General features: G+C 43.8%; 6 protein-coding genes across 6 annotated transcripts; 4 read left to right on the forward strand and 2 right to left on the reverse strand.

Annotated features, from left to right (window-relative positions):
- The first annotated feature begins 2615 nt into the window (after positions 1–2615).
- On the forward strand, positions 2616–8077 carry LOC6618951 (innexin inx2). Its single transcript, XM_002043160.2, has 2 exons — positions 2616–4203; positions 6697–8077. The coding sequence occupies exon 1, from the start codon at positions 3069–3071 to the stop codon at positions 4170–4172; it is 1104 nt and encodes a 367-aa protein (XP_002043196.1). The 5' UTR covers positions 2616–3068; the 3' UTR covers positions 4173–4203; positions 6697–8077.
- A 5169-nt stretch (positions 8078–13246) lies between these two features.
- On the reverse strand, positions 13247–15106 carry LOC6618952 (AP-3 complex subunit mu-2). Its single transcript, XM_002043161.2, has 6 exons — positions 14977–15106; positions 14828–14915; positions 14447–14772; positions 14211–14370; positions 13705–14157; positions 13247–13594 (listed from the first exon to the last, which is right to left on the reverse strand). Exons 1-6 carry the CDS (start codon positions 15009–15011, stop codon positions 13409–13411), a joined length of 1248 nt encoding a protein of 415 aa, XP_002043197.1. The 5' UTR covers positions 15012–15106; the 3' UTR covers positions 13247–13408.
- A 340-nt stretch (positions 15107–15446) lies between these two features.
- LOC6618953 (small integral membrane protein 4) lies at positions 15447–15873 on the forward strand. Its single transcript, XM_002043162.2, has 2 exons — positions 15447–15707; positions 15769–15873. Exons 1-2 carry the CDS (start codon positions 15554–15556, stop codon positions 15852–15854), a joined length of 240 nt encoding a protein of 79 aa, XP_002043198.1. The 5' UTR covers positions 15447–15553; the 3' UTR covers positions 15855–15873.
- Positions 15840–16092, forward strand: LOC6618954 (uncharacterized protein C12orf73 homolog). The gene has a single exon (XM_002043163.2). The coding sequence runs from the start codon at positions 15860–15862 to the stop codon at positions 16043–16045; it is 186 nt and encodes a 61-aa protein (XP_002043199.1). The 5' UTR covers positions 15840–15859; the 3' UTR covers positions 16046–16092.
- A 94-nt stretch (positions 16093–16186) lies between these two features.
- On the reverse strand, positions 16187–17778 carry LOC6618955 (gastrula zinc finger protein XlCGF26.1). The gene has a single exon (XM_002043164.2). It carries the CDS (start codon positions 17532–17534, stop codon positions 16239–16241), a length of 1296 nt encoding a protein of 431 aa, XP_002043200.1. The 5' UTR covers positions 17535–17778; the 3' UTR covers positions 16187–16238.
- Positions 17779–17831: 53 nt separating this feature from the next.
- On the forward strand, positions 17832–18761 carry LOC6618956 (coiled-coil domain-containing protein 25). Its single transcript, XM_002043165.2, has one exon. It carries the CDS (start codon positions 17929–17931, stop codon positions 18556–18558), a length of 630 nt encoding a protein of 209 aa, XP_002043201.1. The 5' UTR covers positions 17832–17928; the 3' UTR covers positions 18559–18761.
- The last annotated feature ends 2583 nt before the right edge of the window (positions 18762–21344 follow it).

Consider the following 21344-nt stretch of genomic DNA (forward strand, 5'->3'; position numbering starts at 1 on the left):
TGTCTGTTGACAGTGAAAAGTTGCTGTCTACAATAATTATAATTCCAAACACATCGGGCTCAACGCACGTGATTTAGAAGACTTCATCGTTGAACATTAGAGATCCAGCAGTTGACATCTCTGGTCACAGGATACTGGACAAAGCCAGATGGTTTGATCACGAGTAAGACGAGTAATCAATCGAGAGATGTATAAATGTATCTGCTTTTCACCAGATCGTTTTTTAGGTGACGCAGACGACTTTCGGGGAATTTCCAGATATGTTGATGTTCGATTTCGCATGAAGACGATGACTAAGACGAATGCACAGAAAACAATCAATGGTGTAGTTACTTAAGAAATATAGACTCCTTGCAATATTGTTTCCAGTGTGGCTGAAATATGACTGAAAAATAGCTGCAAACTATCAACAAACGTCTTCCAAATGTTTATTAACTAAGGAGTCTTACCGTGTCCCAAGATTTAATTTCGTTTCACACTGGCCACGCTTGTGAAATTTAATATATATGACGGGGGAATGGCAATCGATCCGAACTGATCCTATCCGATTTATTGGACTCGGCGTTTCTTGGCGGTTTTCTATAGGTATTTATAGCCCAGACAGTAGTCGTCTCATTTAGGGATATATATGTACATACAGTATACATACATATGTGCGTACATTCGTGTAGATCGGTTTATTGACATATGGGCTTAATGGGGTTTTATAACTGATTTTTATAGCCATTCACCCGCTTCCCAGTCATTGCCGATTGAGAGGTTCCATTGGTGCAATTTTTACGAGTTTTTGCGAAAATAATTTATTGACATCCCACCTGGGGCTGTACTTTGAGTGTCTCACATAATCGATCAACTTGGCAGGTGGCGATTGATTGGTCGTTCTAAATATCTACATTTCTGCAAAATTTATGTCTTCACAGTAATTTAATATGTTATGGGAGCCACATTTGGCCTCGAAATGTGATGTCTGCCAAGTGGGACCTTCAGACATCCCCAATGACCGATCATATCAGGGCCAAGATCTACGATCTGGTGTTATAACACCAACGGCAAGCATTTCGGTTCCATGACAAATGCTCTAGCTCTTATCGGGCTACTGGAACTAGCCGCGTATTGCCACATCTAGCCCGCTTTAATTATTTTGTACAATCGAGTACACGCACTTCAGAACTATAGCAGTATAAGGTGGTATGTTACATAGGCTAGCTGTTATGTATTGCTTTATATGTCTATATAGCCCAGATGAGCCAGCGTGTGTCCGGATTGAAACGAATAATTTACAATTGAGATAGTTTTGAGGGAATTGACGGAAGGAGAACAGGTAGAAGAAGAATGTCGAACCTGAAGAAGGGCCAAAAAAACGAAGAGTGCCGGAGAGGGAGAGCGCTTCAAAGAAGAAGAGCGGTGTAACAGGTAGTCGCGTTTTGTTTCCATTTCCAGGGATCTCTGTTCTCTCCACGATGGAGGGCATGAAAAATCCCGATGTACATTATTTTGCTATACCTGGAACGCAGGTATATGTGTGTACGCCGGCGATTGTTGGAAGTAGGCAGGTATGCATGGAGGTCTGCAGGTATAAAAATGCAGTGAAAGCAGAGAGTTCCAGTGTGTTTTCACACATCTCCAACTCCTTCGTGTTCTCTCTTTCACTCAACGCTTTGTGCCTGGCTTTGCTTGTTTTTGTTCGGCTGGTGGTGAGGCAGCTCCCATCTCGAAAATGAAATCCACTCCAGCAGCCAAATGTACACAAGCGAGAACACAACGGGTTCCAAGAACTTGTCACCTCCACACACACAAATACCAACGCAAATGCAGCTCCAATATGGCAGAGTCCGAGTTGAAAGTTGGCGGAGAGTGCGTGGTAGGAGGGGAATGGTGTCCCAACGGGGGGTTAAATGCAGCGGCAGACTCGTGAGCGTCGGCGTTGCCAGATGAAATTAAATCATAAATCTTGGTTGTGTCGCCGAAAAAAACAGGCTTAACCCCAGAAGGTATGCAACACTGCGTGCTAGGTTTAAAAATTCGAAAATAATTTGAAATTGCCTTAAATACAATTAAAGTAAAATAGGTCCCGGATTTAAAATGAAGTCAAGTTAGTTCTTGGTTTGTAATATTAATTAATAATACAATTTTATAGACTTTAAATAACTTTACAAACCATGCAGGCCGTAATGAAACTAATCTAGGGTTAATGACGGATAAGGCTGCCGATGAAACCGCACTTTTTTCACTTTAGGAGTAAAATGCAACGGGACACGAAGCATGTTTTAAGCATATTCAAAATTAAGGTTAATAATTAAAGCGGTCTTTGTGTTTTAATTCAGTTACGAGCAGCATCACTGAGTCACTCTCGCCCCTCTGCATCACTCCGGGATTGAGAAATGTTACCCTTTTGGTCCATGCCATTCCAGTCCAGTCCAGATTCAGCCATTCCAAGTCGAAAGAGCACGGGAGAGGATTGAAAAACGAAACAAAAATAAAAGTAAAGTAAGCGCACTCCATTGTTTAACAAGATCCACCCCAAAAAAAATGCGCTCTCCCGCTCTCTGAATCTCTCCGCTTCGGCGACGGCGTTTAGCGCAGCCAAGCGACTTCGCCCAGCGGAAAGCCAAACAGTTTGAATTTTCTATCCGAAGAGTGCGCTTAGTGCCGCTGCTGCGACGGCGTTTAGACTTCCACCTGGGTAACCGTCGCCCCCGCCGCCCTCTTGAAACTCAAGTTGTTTTGTTTTTGTTGTCGCGTTGGTGTTGAGAGCGCGAAACGAACTCGAACCGAACAGAAACGAAGCTCTCTGGGGGATCCAAGCCGAAGATCCAGTGCCAAGCCAAATCCCACGTATCGCTGCTCTCCCCGATAGTTACTACTATCTTTTTTTTTCGTGTGCATTCTTTGAACAGAAACTGAAGAGTAATGGTGGCCAACGTGTGAGGAACCCGAAAGTCCCGTAGCAAAGTCACCAGGCAGCCGATACGATCCGCAACAGTCAGCGTTAGTGTCAAGGAGTAGAAATATCCTCCGTAACAAAGAATCCTCGCATATCGCATAATATAGAGTAGCAGACCGACAAGATGTTTGATGTCTTTGGGTCCGTCAAGGGCCTGCTGAAGATCGACCAGGTGTGCATCGACAACAATGTCTTTCGCATGCACTACAAGGCCACGGTGATCATACTGATCGCCTTCTCCCTGCTGGTGACCTCGCGCCAATACATCGGTGACCCGATCGATTGTATTGTGGACGAGATCCCACTGGGCGTGATGGATACCTACTGCTGGATCTACTCGACGTTCACCGTGCCGGAAAGGCTAACGGGCATCACCGGACGCGATGTGGTGCAGCCCGGCGTGGGCTCCCATGTGGAGGGCGAGGACGAAGTGAAGTACCACAAGTACTACCAGTGGGTGTGCTTCGTCCTCTTCTTCCAGGCCATCCTGTTCTACGTGCCGCGCTATCTGTGGAAGTCCTGGGAGGGCGGACGCCTCAAGATGCTGGTCATGGACCTCAACAGCCCCATTGTGAACGATGAGTGCAAGAACGATCGCAAGAAGATCCTGGTCGACTACTTCATCGGCAACCTGAACCGCCACAACTTCTACGCTTTCCGATTCTTCGTGTGCGAAGCCCTGAACTTTGTGAATGTGATTGGACAAATCTACTTTGTGGACTTCTTCCTCGACGGCGAGTTCAGCACCTACGGCAGTGATGTCTTGAAGTTCACGGAGCTGGAGCCCGATGAGCGCATTGATCCCATGGCGCGGGTCTTTCCGAAGGTCACCAAATGCACGTTCCACAAATACGGTCCATCCGGCAGTGTGCAGACCCACGACGGTCTGTGCGTGCTTCCCCTGAACATTGTCAACGAAAAGATCTACGTGTTCCTGTGGTTCTGGTTCATCATCCTGAGCATCATGTCGGGAATATCGCTTATCTACAGAATCGCCGTGGTGTCGGGTCCCAAGCTGCGCCATCTCCTGCTCCGAGCCCGTTCCCGTCTGGCCGAAAGCGAGGAGGTCGAACTGGTGGCCAACAAATGCAACATCGGCGATTGGTTCCTGCTCTACCAGCTGGGCAAGAACATCGATCCGCTCATCTACAAGGAGGTGATCTCGGACTTGTCGCGCGAAATGGGCGGCGATGAGCAGAGCGCCCACAAGCGACCCTTCGACGCCTAATCAGTGGGCGTGGCCGTGTGCCAGAGTGCCAGTAAGTCTCGTATATACCATCCCACACTGTCCCAAACACTTCCCCATCATCATCCAGACACTAGTTTTAGTTAGCTTCTAGCCCAAGCCACACTTCCACTCGATGTAAACCTCGATTAGATCTTAAGATTATACATACGATATACCATTTTTGTTTTGGTAGTTTACTTACTTTTTTTCGACGCTACTTTATTAGAGAAGACCTAACTAATGACAATAAAAATTATGTTTTTCCAACACAACAAAGAAACACTTTTCACAGAGTGAGAGAGAAGAGAGTTCTTCTGGTCTTACGCTCATTTAAGCGGCTTCGGTGCAAGCAAGACAGCAGCTGCGCATGCGCAACAGCCAGCCATAGCTCGCTCACACACACAGTCAACTAGGGAGGGAAGAGAACGAGAGAGGACGAGAGTAGTAGGGGGCAAACCAGTTTGACCACCAGTTAGTTAAAGATTGCCAGCAGGGCAAAAGATTCTTTCTGTCTTCTTATGGCTTGGCATTTCTCTGCTCGATGCCCTCTAAATTCCAAAAGAAAGGGTAGTTTTACCTCCATAACCACTTTGCGTAGACCAGTTTTTATGAAGTGATTATTGTCTTTTGGAGCACACTGATTTCGTCTCTTTGCAACACTGGTTTCGTTTTGAATTAGGTCTACACATTTAAAAACACAATTCAATTCGATAAAATATAAATCTTAAGAGCATAAGTTAGTCATATTACCAGGAAGTCCCAGTAAATACCTGAAATTATCTATAAAAATATTGGTTTTTTTTTTTTAAATTTTGAAATATATGTCTTCATACAGGGTATCGCATAGTTTAAGCTCTATCACTAGTGATGGTCGAACCGTCGAGCCAACAAGCTCATTATTTATTAGTCGTTTCCATGGCCTCAGATTTTCTTTGATTGCCTGGGCCCCAAGATTTTGACTCTCTGGCGACCCAAGTTGCCATCTCCACACCGAGACAAACTAAAACTAATGATGTCTTGGGATTCTTTCACTTTTTTATATTACCGATCCGGCATGATCCTAATGATTCCTTTCAGAATTTCTTATAGATTAATAGTTTTGGTGTTTCATCCTATAATTTTTTGGCAGTGTGGAAATTTTTTGGGGACAGAGACCTCGGGTGGCGGAGATAAGAGAAGAGCTCTCGACATTCGGGTCTCTGCTCGTCGGACTCGACTCGTAATCAGCGCGAAGTTGAGTTTTACTCGGGTCGACTTGGACTGCGTTGCCCAATGTGCAGACATTTCTCGTTTGGGGACTCGACTTGACTTGGGACATGCTATGCCAATTAGAAGTTGGGAAACCACATATGTACGTGACAGTTAGAGTTTCGGGCATAGGCACTTATCTAATCGAAGGCGGGAAACTCGGCGAACAAAAAGAACCATTTGATAAGGTGCGGTGCGAGATACAGATACTATACAGTTACAGATACAGATACAGATGCTGTTGCCGCTGATTGGTGACAAAGTGTTGCAATTAACACACGTTTTCATTTCCATTTTTCTGCCCCACCTCAAGATCAGAGATCACAAGATCCAGGCCCCCGTAGATCCGTAGCTTCAATTAATGGCTGGCACACAATTTAAGCGGCCTCCACAGCTTTTGATGATGATCATAATCAACAAATAAGCGCTGGAAATGCTCCTGCTGCTCGCAGTTCGCAGTTCTCTATACTCGGCTCTATATCCATGTGTATTTGGGCTTGTATGTGGTTTTCGTCTGACCGCCAATTTGAGGTATCAATGAATTAATGAATGGACCGCTCTGTCACACCCAAAACCACCCACCCATCAGCCCACCAACCCACTTGGCCGCCAAGTTGAATGAAACGAGAAACAGACACGCGAAAACTTTTGCTCTCTATTGAATGTGCCTTTCTGTATGGTTTTGTGTTTTGTTTGTTTGTCTTTTTTTTACTATACACGCACTTAATTTGTTAAGTCAGCAACTCATTTCCCAGGCTTTTAATTGCATTAATCGCTTTCAATTAGCGCAGAGCGAGCGAGAGTGTCAAACTCGAATCGGGCGAAAACTAAAACTCGGAATCAGAGAGCACACTTATTTCCGATTGAAATTGAAATGGAAATGCATCGTTTGAAGTTAGACAATGGAGATGATGGGATGATTTATTGTTTCCTCGGCGATTGGAAATTCTAAGGTGATTAGTCTTGAATGTCTGACAGGTGCGGGAATGGGTTTTCGTGGTCAAAAACTAGTGTAGCGACGGGAAATTAATTTAGTTACACGTTACACGTTACACGTGTACAGGTTACACGTGTAAAATTCAAAGTTATTAAATGATAAATTCGGCACATTGAATGGTGTGATTCATAAGCTGTAATATGTTATTTAAAGTCACCAATTTCCCCGAAATCTTATCGCGTCTAAAGCGCACCTTAATCTTAAGCAATATAAACTCATTCCTGTAGTATAAAACACAAAAGTATTATTAGATAAAATGATTTCATTATTTCTTTGCAGTTTCACGCAGCCGAAATTGGGTTAAGACGATGATAAGACGTAGTCGGAAAATGGGGAAATCAATAATTGGAAAGCGGAGGGAGGATAAAGGATTAAAGGATAAAGGATTAAGGAAGCCGACAATGTAGATGAGGCCTTTCGAGCTAATGACGAGCTAATGAACACATATCAACGAATTCCATGGTAAAGGACAAGATCGCAAGCAATAGCCGATTTTACAGTTTACTGTTTTGCATCAACAACAAGACACGTACAATTGCAATTACAATTACAATAAAGTAACAAACAACAATAATATAACAAATAACAGATACTAGCCGCAGCCAGAAACGTAAGCTAAAAGAGTGGATTGGTTTTTGGATTGGATTGGTTCAACGGTCCCAAGACAATCAAATTTTCCATTTGCCAAAATCAAGAATTTCCCAACTGGACCGAAAATCCCATGGCCAATCCATTTTAAGACATTCCTGGTAATCTTGAAAGACAGAAGAAAAGACATTTACAAACTATATATTTTTTTGTGCAGCAGCTAACAAATTGAGATATGATAGATCTATATACATCCATATATATTTTTAATAAGCAATTACATATATATTTATACATAAATATACAGACGGACCGAAACAAATCTATATATTTATGAATGCCACATGCGAGTAACATTTATGCTAAGAGTTGTGATCATTGATTAAGACATCTAAAAAAATGCGAAAATACAAAAAAAAAGAAGACAAAATAAACAAAACAATAATTTACACTTAGTAAAGAAAAAACGCCAGCATAATAATACACATTTTATTTCAATTTTTACTCTTTTAATTTAGCAATTTTCGCCAGCAAATAATAATTAGAATTATATAATTCCTTTTTTTTTTTTGCATATCTTTGGTAGCATTTATTTAGTTTAGCGCAATTTTTTTTAACACACACCCGAACTCATCATAAAAGAAGAGCAATTAAATTTATACATATATATATTTATATATACATATATATATAAATATATATTTATAGACGTATATATTTTTGTAAATGAAACTGCAAGAAGTATACATTTAGCTTTTAAGCGTAAAAATGGAAAAGACCAACAAAAATGAAAGACTCAAAAGCAATATTTAATATTTAAAAGCAATCGAAAATCAGATAAATGTGTTTGCAAACTGTGTGTTTATCATCGACGCGATAAACGAGCCAAGCCTAAAATAAGTTTCAATTTCAATTCCATATACTTATAAATACTTACATTAAACGAGAATAAAAACACCCAAAACATTATGATCTTTAATATGATTTATTGTTTGTACTCGAGCCGAACAACTTCATTTCATGCGAAAATAAACAATAAACAAGAAAATAAAACAAGGAAAATCGAAGCAAACATGGAAAATCTATCTTATCGTTGGGTTGTGGTGGAGTTTCAGTTGGATCGTACTCTATATGTGTGTACGTGTGTGTTTGTTTGCCCAGAACAATTACAAACCAAATTCTGTGGACACTTTAAAGGTTCTGCCTGTGTTTACCCGCCTTGTAAAATAGGCTTTTTTTATGACTAGTTTTCCCAAAACGTGTTTGCGCGACGCAAACTTTGGAGCGAACCAGCCGGCTTGAGTTCGGATGGTCTTTGACCCCAAACCTTGCCCCCCCCCCCCACAACTTTTCGGAATGTTTTTTCTCGAGAAAACCAGCTTAACACTGTTATATGCTAGAATTTTCCCTTTCACAAATACATGCGTGTGTACAAATCTCATTTTGGGCACTAAAATCAACATTTGGATCCAGTGGGGGGGTTTTTGATGACAACTGCTTGCATAATATTTACTCAATCTGCCTACTCGTAAATTTAAATTATTTTAGGAGAGATAAATAGTCGATTTGATAACGATATCAGACAGGGCTCTATAAGTGTTTTTGTTTTTCCAACAAACTTATAAATACAGCTGACTCAAAGCTTTCCCAGACTGTCAAAAGGTGTCTCACCATATCCTGCTCATATGAAATTTCACCTATCGCATTTCCGCACGTGCCCAAGCGACTTTACCCACGTCATATGTTTGGAATCATGGCAAATTCATTGGTTCTCTACGCTTTTGAACACACGTACTTCTCCTCTTACTCAAACATCCTATTGCTATTAGTGACTTCAAGTGTAGTTCCTGTCAAATGAGCTGTTTGCTCTACTTTGCACACATCATAACATACAATATACCCTGTAAATAATTGTAATAAGTCATGGTTATAACTGCTCAACTTGCTTTCTACAACGGATTACACTTAGTGGGTGACCAACTCTATAGTGCTGCAATCGTGGGGAATCTGGTAATCGGGAACTCGAGTAGCAACTCACTAAGTTTACATGTCTCTTGAGCAATTTACGTGGCAAGTGTGGCAATAGAAGGCTGGGGAGATGTTGAGCAAATTAGCATATCAAATTGAGTTAAACGCTGCAATTGGCCTCAATAAATACATACGTAAATAAATATTACGACATGGAGCCGAGGAAAGCGAAATCGTTATGGGAATGCGAATGCTAATGAAAATGGAATCTGGGTTCAAGGAACTCCAACTTTCGCAAATGTCAAAGATTCGCTACTAGGAATACATTTCATAGCTGAAATATCTAAATGCATATTTAGTTGGACAAATGAGAAAACATTACATTTAGCACTAGAATCTATTGTGATAATCCAGCATTTCCTGGTCAAAGCTCGTGCTGCATTTCCCCCAGGTATCTGGTTGCATTTCCCTGGCGGGCCACAGATGGTGTGGCCTACACACACACTCACACCTTCATCATGACCTTGCACTTGCAATTGTCAAATTAATTTCGCACTGTTTGGCATACAAGATTTACAACACCAAATGCACCCATGTACACCCCATGCTATCAATTTTAGTGGCGGCCTCTGGCGGCGGTTGCGACAACTGCTTACGTAAGCTCCATTTCGCACAAACCCCTAAATTTCGCTTCAGACACAATTTATTTATTTAAAAAAAAGACCGCTTTTCGCTGCGAGTCCGTGAATCGTTGACGGTTTTGTCGTCTCTGATTTATTGTAATGCCTGTTTTTTTTTTTTGTTGTTGTGCTGTTTATTTGCCTTTATTTTGTCGCAATTGTGTCTGGTTTTTGTTTAAATTCTTTGTGCTCCCTACTTAATGCGATAAATTAACTTCAACAGGCCGAAAACAGACTTCCAGTTTGGCCTGTTTTAAAATTTTCTCCATTGTGTAGATGATATACTTAATATCTGGATTTATCCAAATACCATAAGCCAAGATGCCTGTGAGCTAGGAATAGTTTCCCCTTCGCCAAAGTAATATCTTCCATTATCTAAGCGACCTCTAACCTCTTATAAATCGATTAATTAAAAACAATTTGTGACACTGGGTAATTAGTCGCCGCACATGAGACAAAATACAAAAATGAATGAAATGTTAGGGCCAAGACTTTTGGCATTAGCATATCACAGATATCGGTGGAATAAGAAAATACCCCTGTTTCGGTATGCGTAAGCAGTTTATAAATTCGTTTATTTTGTTTATCGCAAGTTGGGGTCTTTGCATGGACAGGGGATCGAAATGTTGTTAGTCATTTGTGATTTTGTTTATCTGCAAATGCTGAGAGAGAAGTGAGCAAAACTGGGCATATATGATTGGGATTCATTTTTTGATTGTGAAATGGATAGTGGTGTTGTGGCGCTGTTTCTGGATTTTAGTTTTACTTGGCCATCGAATGGCGGAAGTTTCAATCGTTTTTAATGAACCCCATCGCACTGACACAGAAAGTCCAGTTTGTGGAGGCGTCTTTATGTCGCAATGCCCTCTGATCCAACGGCTATGCTGGCTTTTTAGATGAAATCCATATCCTATGTCCAATTTCAACGATAAGCATTTTAAATAAAAGTAAAGGAAAGAACATGCACTTGTTGCCATGAGTAAATCTGTTTCATATCTACTGATGGGTAGCTCATATTCCAATACCCATTGGTGTGTGGATCGCCCGGTGGATCTGTTTATCATTCACCCCCTATTTTCCACCCACTTGCCCCGCATTTTCTTGCGGAGACAATCAGCGCTTCTAATTAGCCGACCAGACGGGCGAGTGCCTATTAGACAATCTGTCGGGGGTTCGTGCTCTGGTTTCAAAACATATACTATGTATATAAACCATAGTTTTGAAACCATGTGGGACGATCCAATTGGCACGGCCCGGCATTCGACACCTTTCGCAAAGTTGGGCAAACAGCAATCAAAGCAGACAAACAAACAAACAAAGGCGAAAAGCACAGAGCAAGGCAAACACTGCGAACAAGCAGAGTTTAAACATTTGCTTAGTGCACCGGCGACAAGTTGCATAAATTATTATCGAATGGCGAATGCAATTGCACGACCTGCTACAGTAACCCCCTTCCCCACCCGCCACTGACTCTTTTCGAGGGGCGGAGGGGGTTCGTTGGGGTGCAACCTTGTTGCGCTAATGACAAATGCTTGTTGCTTGGCTCCATTAGCTCTACTGAACTTTTCGAGGCTTCGTAGTGCGCATAGATAATATAACTTACATACATTGATGATCTGCTGCTCAAGATATTTTACTGAATAACATTTATGAAATAAATAATCTTAAAATTCAAGTGCTTTTCCATTTTTCCTTGGAAATCTCATTAAATAGTTGGCCAAAAGAGAAATCGGTCTGTGATTTATCTAAATGCCATTGCAAGTATACATAATTTTATAGCAAACTCACGATGTACAAACACACTACCGAAAAAGTAAAGAGCATTTTCAAAATTACTTAAAAATTAAACCTCAAGCTGTTCAAACACCTCCATTCGAAAGTAGATCAAATGCAGTTCTGCATTTACATCCAGTTTTTGAAATCACTTAGCAAGATGCTAATGGTTGAGCATAACTGGAGCAAAGACGTTTGCCAAACAGAAGCTGAAAAACATCTAATGCTTTTTGGTTGCACAGGACTTCGAATCAAATGCACGATATCACGAGCATTCTCGATTAAATGGGAAACTTATGAGGCTTCATCGACACCTCAAACGACTCATTAGAAATCACAATCAGATGCCATAAATCCGTTCATGAACTGCAACAATTCCAAGCGCAATTAACATTTTGAACACGAAATCTTAAGTGCTACCTATGATACCCTGGCTGATTTGTTCTGCTTAAGATCTAATTACTTATTTATATGAAATGCATTTATAATATACGAGTCTCAAACGGATTAATTTTATTCTAGTGAAAATCACACAGTTCGCAACTTATGAGATATACTTTTTTTTAGCAGGCATCCCATTAAGTTTTTTATATCCCTGGGTATTTATGTATTCGACTCCCTGACGATGCCCTTAAATTCTTGATTTTAAATTGTTCTCCCCCGTGCGGTGGAAAATGCAAATGAGATGGGAAACATTTACAATCGAACCGTATGAAATGCACTATCAATTACGGCGGCTAAATGCCAGCGGATTTTCATTCTGAAGCGAGGAAGACAGAGATGGCGATAGGGAAGCCCTAGGTGGGCAGAACGAAAGACTGAGGCAACGAACTCGTGTCGCCCGCTGCAAATAAGGTATAGAGCTGTTGGTCCCTGAATTTTGGGGCATGCCGCCATGCTGTGTGGCGAATTGTGCTTCCCCCCTCTACCGTTTCATTCTGTGTTTAAGGAACTTGCTTGGCTCTTAACGATTGTTTCCCACGCTTGAAAAATGACTCGCGAACTGGAATCGAAATCTGAGTTATTTTCTCAACCCGTTTGGCGTCCGATCCCCAAACATTTTGTGCCCGTTCAAGAGCTGGCTCTCTCTGTGTGTGTGTATAACATGTCTAGCCATGGTCGACGTCGCCTTTCGGTGGCGCTTGTTGGCTACCGTTGGACGCCGCGCCCAAAAGCCTAGAAGCTGTTGCTGCTCGCGGCTGCCATGGGTCAAGGGGGGCGGTCCAAGGCATCGGGGGTGTGGCAGGGAAAACCGGTTACCGGTCTCGACCAGAGGCAAAAATGCAGCTAAGCTTGTGTAAGGAGATAACGAGGCAACACAGTGAAGCCTCGTGTGCTTGTTAACTGCATTAAAAAATGCTTCTAATAGGGATTTAAAGAAAAACTGATTGAAGAGTAAAATTGAAATTAAATTTGGTTTTTTTTAACAAAATGCTTGGGGTATGTTACAGCTCGACAATTTGACCAATCTTTCACTTTTTAGCACTCTTGCCTAGAAATGTTCGTTAGCGAGTGTCTACTTCTTAGCATTGTTCACACACATTGATAAACATGATGTATACACACTATTCGTATGCTAAATGCGTTGGCCTGGCTGCACAATCAAGTTTTGCATTTTCATTTGAATTTATTGGTTTCCTCGCTGGCTGTTGCCAGGCGCACTGCGATCGAGTGGAGTGACTTGACTTGGAGTGCAGTGGAGTCGACAGAGCCATTGCTATGCCACGCCACTCGAAGACTTGCAACTCCATTCCCAATCAATTCTCGCATTCTTACTCTTCGAATATGGCGACGGCGTCCAAGAACAACGACAAGGCGACTACACTTGAAGTTAATATTTTATGGGTAGATATAGATACATAATTGAGATACACAGGGAGAGAGACGAGGGCTAGAACATCGAATGACAAAAATAAAAGCGGAGTAGACTTAACGTTAGCAATTGATTAAAGCTGGAATTGGAATCCGGATGATGAATTCGACTACATCCGCACCTGGAACTTGCCCGCCTTGGTCAGGTATTTGACGCCCTTGAAAGGCTTGTACTTCTCGCCGTACATGTCCAGGCGATTCACCTTTAGCCCAGAGACGGCCAGCTGCGAGATCTGGAACTGGACATTCACGGATGGATTGGCATCGATGTTGGTCGTTCCGGGCGTAATGGAAACCTAGGAGTGCAAGGACAGCATATAGTTATTGGGATAGAAATATAAATAATTTAAGATGTTTGATACATGACTCGTGTAAAAGTGTAAAGGGACTCAATGGTTATTCTTACCGATCCCCTAATATTTGGCAGCTTGGATACATCGATCCGTCCCACATCCCAGGACAGCGTCTTGGTCACCGAATCGAAGGTGTACTTTCCCTGATTCGGCGTCAATAGGCAATTGAGCACACACCGCGGCATGGTCAGCTCCAGCTTCACTTTGTCGACGGTGCGGCCCAGGGTGTTTCTCGGGCCAATCGTCAGGTCCAGACGCCCCTGCTCGCCCGTTTTGATCGAGAAGTTGTGCCTAATGTAGATGGGTATGGCCACCACGGACTGGGAGCTAATGTGATACGACATCAGGCGGAAGTTGCCGTCGGGCGGGATGAAGGAGAGCAGGCGCTCCGCCTCCCAGCGCTTGTAGCGCACGCAAGGATGGAAGGAAACGTCGTCGAAGAGGCGAGGATTCATGAAAGATAACGTCAGATCTGGCATGCCGGATAACTTGATGCAGCAGTCGATCTGATCGAAAATAATAGATAGAAAATATTTTTATAGAGTCAAGTTAAACTTACGTGTCCCTGGATCTCAGCAAAGACGGTGGATCCTGATTTATCAATGATAGCGTCCACCTCCTCGATGACATCGAAGTACGCCTCGTTGTTGGTGTACCTCACGCCGCTTCTGCGCCAGCGAACTGCTGACAGCTGACCCGAGGGCAAAGTAGTGCTTACACTTTGGAAATTGGATTATTAATAGGATTATCAACATAATTGAAAGGCAAATTCGGAGGGAGCATCATTCAACTTACTTGCTCTTGCCCGTCACCGTGTTGGCAATGGTGCGCAGGATATTGGGCGGCTTGATCAGCTCCTTGAGAATGTTGCTCTCGGTGGCCAGCGGGAAGCCATTATCGAGCATCTCGTCCAGCAGCTCGTAAACGACCACATAGTTGTCCTTGATCACGGACTCGGAGCAGTCGCCGAAATAGTCCTGGAAGGTGTCCACCACGCGATGCAGGAACTCGATAACAAAGAGCGGCGGCACCTCCTGCTTACAGGCGGCGACCAAGGACACCGCGTCCCTTTGCACCGTGATCAGGTAGTAGTGGGGCGTTGCTATCACCGGCGGCACATCCTGCAACAGAGAGATATGGTCAGCATACAGCCCATACGTGGCATGGGCGACTCACATATGGAGCGGCGCGCTGGGCGTCAAGGAAGTATTCGCACACAGATCTCGACACAACCGAGCGCCAATGCTTTTCCAGGAAGACCTCGCTGAAATGCCGATATGTGGGTATTACAGCGTCTTCACATTTCATTTAAACGTATGGCTTACCCGCCGCTGTTTACAATAAACAGACTGTGTATCATAATTCGACCTAAATTGCTTCCTATTTAAAGCTCTGTTTTCTTTTTCAGGGATGAATCATTAGCGATGACAGCGTAAAGGTGTTCTACTACCATGCTCACGAAGCGCCTCAGTAACTGTTAAATAATTTCATGAATAGACTGAAGTAAACGAACAGTGATTTAAGGGGCCATATACATAGTTAATCTTTTAGCTACAAAATCGCATGACACAGCCAATTATGAATTTATTTACTTACTTTGTTTTGTTTTAGTAATTGTCATCACGTAAACTCATCACTAGCTGACTTCCACATCTCTAATCGAACAGCTGATTGCTGCGAACCGGAACGAATGGAAATTGTATCGTGAGGCAAGTGGAGTTTCCCTTTATTTTTGACAAATAATAAATAAACAAAGGAACAAGCTTAAACATTTTCAATTAAACCATACACAGAACTAACGCACACATGTGAAGGAGGCAATACACACACACGGCACCTTTGAATCTCGCCTTAAAATTGGCGAAAACAACACGAAATTATATAATCGCCGGCTGAAAACACATGAGTCCGTACAGCGGATCAGTGCGTCGTCTGCTGGACAGTTGGCCAGGAAAGAAGCGCTTCGGTGTCTACCGCTTCTTGCCGCTCTTCTTTTTGCTGGGCGCCGGCCTGGAATTCTCCATGATCAATTGGACAGTGGGCGAGACCAATTTCTGTGAGACTGCTCCGCTTAAAGCCTTACTTTTATTTACTAATACGGAATCTTTCCCTTGCAGACCGCACTTTTAAGCGCCGCCAGGCGAAGAACTACGTGGAAGAGCAGCAGCATCTGCAGGCGCGAGCCGCGAAAAACACTGTCTAAGCAAAATGCCCGCCGGAGTTTCCTGGGGCCAGTACATGAAGTTCCTCGGCTGTGCCCTGGCATCCATGATGGCCGGATCGCAGGCTGTCCACCTTTACTATAAGCCTCTGGAGGACTTGCGCACCTACATCGAACAGGAGCAGCACAGCACACAGGTGGATCCCACCGCTAAGCCAACGGAATCTGCCTAACACTGTGTACTAGACAAGTTATTGGTGACTAAAGCTATTTAAGTGAATGTCTGCTGTTTGTTGAGAAGAGGGTTGTTGGCATAGCACCATCATGTCCCATGAAGAGCGTTATCTGTCCCAGAAACTTCAAAAGACACCACGTTTCCACTTAATCAGTCTATTTAAAAATCTATTCAACTAAGGCTAGCTAAAACTATTTCTCGTGCACCTTCCGGTGGTTTTTAAGACACGTCTGCTGCCGGAAGGCCTGTCCGCAGGTGTCGCAAATGTAGGGCTTCTCACCCGTGTGTATGTACTCATGGTGCCGCAGGGTTTTCCTCGAAGCAAAGCTCTCCGGACAGTGGTGACAGGGAAAGGGTTTCAGCTTTAAGTGGACCGCTCTCACGTGGGCTTCGAGCTCGAATCGCCTGGCAAATCTTCTGCCGCAGTGCTCGCAGGGCAACTTGTCGCTCGAGTGCATCAGCATGTGCTGCAGCAGCATGAACTTCTTGGCCATTCGGCGGCCACAGACCTGGCATTCGTGGGGCAACTCTTCCTGCACCTCGTGCTGCTGCAAAGTGTGGTACTTGAGGGTGTATCGGGAATGGAACTCCTTTTGACAAATGTCACAGAAATGGCGTTCTCCGGCGCCGCCCTCCCTGGCAGCCACCTCGTCCTCCGTGGGATGCTTTGTCTTAAGATGGTACTTAAGATTCGCCGACTGGTTAAAGCTGGCTCCGCACTGCTCGCAAATGAATTTCTTCAAGGCATCGCGGTCGCGCGGACTGTGCTTCAGCCTTTTGTGCTTCTGCATGGCTATGCGGCTGGTGTAGATCCTCTCGCAGCCTGGCTGGTCGCAGGGATGGCGTCGCTCCTTGGGGGCATGCACCTCTCGAATGTGGGTATACAGACCGCCCATGAAACTGTAGGCCTTCTCGCACTGATCGCATTGGAAGGGCCTTTTGCTGCCCTCGTGCACCTTGCGGATGTGTGCTGCTAGGGTGATCTGGTGGGCAAAGCTGTGCCGGCACACTGAACACTTCAGAGTGTTCCTTGATCCCCTGAAGGACTTTCGGGGGGACTTATTCCTCTTTATAGCCGGCTCATTGATGGGATCTGGGTCGGGAGCAGGTTCAGGTGGTTCCAGACTATGCAGAGATTCTTGGTCCTCCTCCCTGCCGTCGTAGACCACTTCGAAAGTGGGTTCCCGTGCGTCTTTCTTCAGCATTTCCAGCAGCTGCTTTCTGCACTCCTCGGCTTTCCTGCGGAACTTTTCGAAATTTTGCACTGCTCTGCGGCATTCCAAGCACAGTTCGTTGGGCAGCCACTGCTGGTCGGCGTCCTGGTTCTCCACATCCTGCGATAGATTTATGTTGAGCAGCTGCTGCAGCTCCTGGCTGATTGGAATCTCGTCTGATTGGAGTTCTGTCTTCAAGGGTTCCTTTTCCAATTGGAGCAGGCATGTGCAACAGAGTTCTCGTGCGGATTCACGGGTGAGATTTAAAGGCATTTTGTGGCTCTTTGAAAAAATTCAATTCAAAACGCTTTTTGTTAGGCGTTCCAACAGATTGTGGCTTTGTGAAAGAAGAAGAACATCAACTACAGTGCTCTTTCCAAAAATCAAACAATTACTGATTGAAAACTATGATTTCATATGAATATGAATTTGTAAAATCGGTGCCCTAACGAAATTAGAGTTTTTAAAGGCAAATTAAACGCGGAAGATATATATATGTATATACTAAGTAATACAGAAATCAGCACTATGCAAATTTCACTGTATTTCATTTGTATTTCAGACAAGGCGTCGTCTGGTCACACTGAACCAGAGGTGGACCTGAACCAAGCCTCCTAAGAAATCATATTTTATTCCATTTGCAGTTCATCCTCTGGAATCTGTCGCAATGGTGTTCTACTTCAAGAGCAATGTGGTCCAGCCGCCGGCGATGCTTTACATGGGTCGCGACAAGCACGAAAACGAGGAGCTCATCAGATGGGGCTGGCCGGAGGACGTGTGGTTCCATGTCCACGACCTGTCCTCGGCTCACGTGTATTTGCGGCTACGAAAGGGCCAGACAATCGACGACATACCCACCGATGTGCTGGTGGACGCCGCTCAGTTGTGCAAGGCGAACAGCATTCAGGGTAACAAGGTGAACAACCTGGAGGTGGTGTACACCATGTGGGAGAACCTGAAGAAGACCCCGGACATGGAGCCCGGCCAGGTGTCCTACCACAACGAGAAGGCGGTGCGTCGCATCCGACTGGAAAAGCGCATCAATGAGATTATCAATCGCCTGAACAGGACCAAGACGGAGGAGGAGCACCCCGATTTCCGGGCACTGCGCGAGGCGCGGGATGCGGCCGAGCGGCAGGATCAAAAGAAGCTGCAGCGAGAGCGGCGCGAGCAGGAGAAGGAGGCTGCCAAGCAACGGGAGCTGGAGGCGGAGCTGCGAAGCTATGCGTCCCTCCAGAAGTCGGAGAACATGCGCACCAACTACGATGCGGGCAACGAGTCGGATGACTTCATGTAGTCGCCGGGGCGGCAGGACCAAGTCCTGGTGCACCCTCGCATTTACCCAAAACATCCTTCGCCTTCCTCTACTTTTCCTACTCTATCAATCGCACATCGTTTAGTAAATGCCACATTTTTGGTTCTTTAGAACCTGTCCGGCAGGCATTGCCAAAGAATTGAATTGTGAGAAAAAATAAATATAGATTGTAAATATCAACAAGAGAGAATGCTATAGTCGAGTTCCCCGGTTATAAGATACCCGTTTCTCAGCTAGTGTGAAAGCGAACGCGAAATTTTGGCAAATCTATAGATATTCAAGCGACTAATAAAATTATGAAAAACCATCCAAACATTTTTTACTCATTACAAAATTTTACAAATTTAAATGTGAGCAACTGCACTGCTTGCCAGTGTGTAGTTAGTTTACATTATCACAGGTGGCGCGTTAAGCACAATCCAAAATTTGAGTTATCGATATATATATATTCGTGTTATTTACATGTCTGTAAACTTAGCAGCAGAGGCTGGTTAACATTAGGAGAAACGCACAGTCTGGCAGCTCTACAAGTATATTTCAAAAATGCCCGCATTAAAATTTAAAAACTCATTCCGAATCGGATGATTTCCATATCCATTTGATTGTGCCGAAGACAATTCGCGCTATCATCTGGCATATTTCCCACAATTTGATGGGCTCTGACAGCATCTGCAGCTTAAGCCTTTGTTTTCTTGGGATTTCAGTTCATATTTTTTTTGTCCATCTTTATGATTGTTTATAGTTGAGCGCCGTTTGGGGTTCTGCCGTTTGCTGACCGTTTTATGGCTTCAACGGCTTGTTGCCTTTTTGAGTTTCTGGACAATTTGCTGTCAGCAGCATGGAATGGTTGCACGGCTGGCAAATCTTGGGTCAGCAAGAGCCACACTCTTTTCGGCTCGGTAACGCACTCATTATCGGACATTTTATTTTTACGCATTGTTCGCAACAACAATGGCGGCCAAACAACAATGGGGAAGCCCCCGAAAATGCGCCATGCGAAGAACTTGATGAGGCTGGGTGTCCTTTTGATTATGCCATGCCAATCTCCTCCTTTTCGCTGTGTTCCGTCATTATGGCCAGTCGTAAACATTGATGACAGTGGGGCTGCACTCGGGTTACGCCCCCTTATCCGCCTCCCCTGATTGATTCCCGGCGCCTGTGGCATTGTTTTCTCTGATTTAAAATGACTCTGCGAAGATGGTTTATGGCCGCCTGGGCAGACAGCTATGTATGTAAGTTTGCCTGGCAATAATAAAGTGGCATGGCCATGAAAGTGGCCAAACGGGGGGTCACTGTCAAAGGAATCCCTTGGATATATCCCCCTCTCGGCCATCAGTAAGCGGCAATCGTCGTCATTAATCAAACTGGCAACAGTAAGCCCCCGCATTCCCCAATCCTCGTCAGCGAAAGCTTCTTGCTTTCGCTCTTTATTGCATTTGTCACCACAGCATGAACAGTGCACTGTTCGAAAAATTGTACGTTTTCACTTCTTTCACGCAGTTTAATGTGTGAATACCCATAACATAGGTCTACCATTTTCTCGCTGTGCAAGCAAACCTCTCGGACTGGTGAGAAAGCACACACATTGTGCTGGCGATGTGGGGGATGTCCATTTCCAGACACAACATAATTAGAAGCCGCAGCCTGGTGCTTTCTTGTATCTAAGAAAAGGCACGAAACTGATTAACTAGTGGCTTTCGTACCTAATGCAGCTGCATATGCAGCTACGATTAATCAAATTGTCCTACAGAATGAATGGCAGCAGGAAATTGGCTGGCTAAAAGCTAACGTTCGTGTTTTGGTAATCAAGTTTCGTATTTACTTGCACTCGATGTACGCCGGCCACTTGGTGGGCAGCTAGTTGGTGTCCTAGTCCCGAACATTCTGGACCATCATCACTCATCCTGGCATCCTACTAACTAATGGCACTCTACAATTAATGGTCCAAAAAAGAAGTGCTGCGCCTAATAAGAATTATTTATATATAGTATGGTGCATAGAATTTGTTTTTCTAAAGTTTTCGTAAAATCTAGTCTGCGTGGACGTGAGAAAATATTCGATTAATCATTTAGCACAATACGCATTTCTACATTTGTTGTTTTTGTTTTGACCGGTTCATAGTTCGAAATAAGCTCACGCACATGGGATATTCGCTCGCAGCCTCGTTAATGCCAAAAAACGCATTGTCCACTTGCCACGTTTCTTTTGAGCGAGTCGACTTGAATTCGGAAAACAATGCTATTTTGATAGAATTCCACGAATTTAGACCTCCCTCGCTTAACACAAACTACTTTGCAATTCCTTTTAGCGCCTTTTTTGCAAACAGAAACTTCTGGAAGTGTTACCTCATGTAATAGTGTTGGTGCCATCATAACTGCGCATGCCCACGAAAACTGATCGACATAATGGCGTTTTCTGTAAATACGTTGCGCCTCGAATTCATCTCGTCTGCTCCTTGTTTATTTCCGTCTCCTTCACACTCGAACACAAACTTATACAGAGCAGCATTGTTCTCTTTCTTGCTTGACCGTGTAAGCTAGCACTTATGAAATTATTTAAACACGCCATGCCATTATAGTAAACAATTTTCGACTGCATTTTATTGCATGTTTTACACGAAAAACTTTTGTTTAATGTCATCGATTTTGTTCTCATTTGCTAAATCCCGTTCGCATTTGTCCAATTCAGTTCACATTTGTCCAATCCCGTTCACATTTGCACAATCTCGGACCAACCCTCAAAATGTAGGGGTTTTATTATAATATTAT

The sequence above is a fragment of the Drosophila sechellia genome, chromosome X (genome assembly GCF_004382195.2).
Source record: "Drosophila sechellia strain sech25 chromosome X, ASM438219v1, whole genome shotgun sequence".
NCBI lineage: Eukaryota > Metazoa > Arthropoda > Insecta > Diptera > Drosophilidae > Drosophila > Drosophila sechellia.

Coding starts and splice junctions, on each gene's coding strand:
- LOC6618955 (XM_002043164.2), bottom strand. CDS start 17,534: ATGCCTTTAAATCTCACCCGTGAATCCGCACGAGAACTCTGTTGCACA.
- LOC6618951 (XM_002043160.2), top strand. CDS start 3,069: ATGTTTGATGTCTTTGGGTCCGTCAAGGGCCTGCTGAAGATCGACCAG.
- LOC6618953 (XM_002043162.2), top strand. CDS start 15,554: ATGAGTCCGTACAGCGGATCAGTGCGTCGTCTGCTGGACAGTTGGCCA. Junction 15,708..15,768: donor AGTGGGCGAGACCAATTTCT/GTGAGACTGCTC, acceptor TTTCCCTTGCAG/ACCGCACTTTTAAGCGCCGC.
- LOC6618954 (XM_002043163.2), top strand. CDS start 15,860: ATGCCCGCCGGAGTTTCCTGGGGCCAGTACATGAAGTTCCTCGGCTGT.
- LOC6618956 (XM_002043165.2), top strand. CDS start 17,929: ATGGTGTTCTACTTCAAGAGCAATGTGGTCCAGCCGCCGGCGATGCTT.
- LOC6618952 (XM_002043161.2), bottom strand. CDS start 15,011: ATGATACACAGTCTGTTTATTGTAAACAGCGGCGG. Junction 14,773..14,827: donor CCCAGCGCGCCGCTCCATAT/GTGAGTCGCCCA, acceptor TCTCTGTTGCAG/GATGTGCCGCCGGTGATAGC. Junction 14,371..14,446: donor ACGGTGACGGGCAAGAGCAA/GTAAGTTGAATG, acceptor CAATTTCCAAAG/TGTAAGCACTACTTTGCCCT.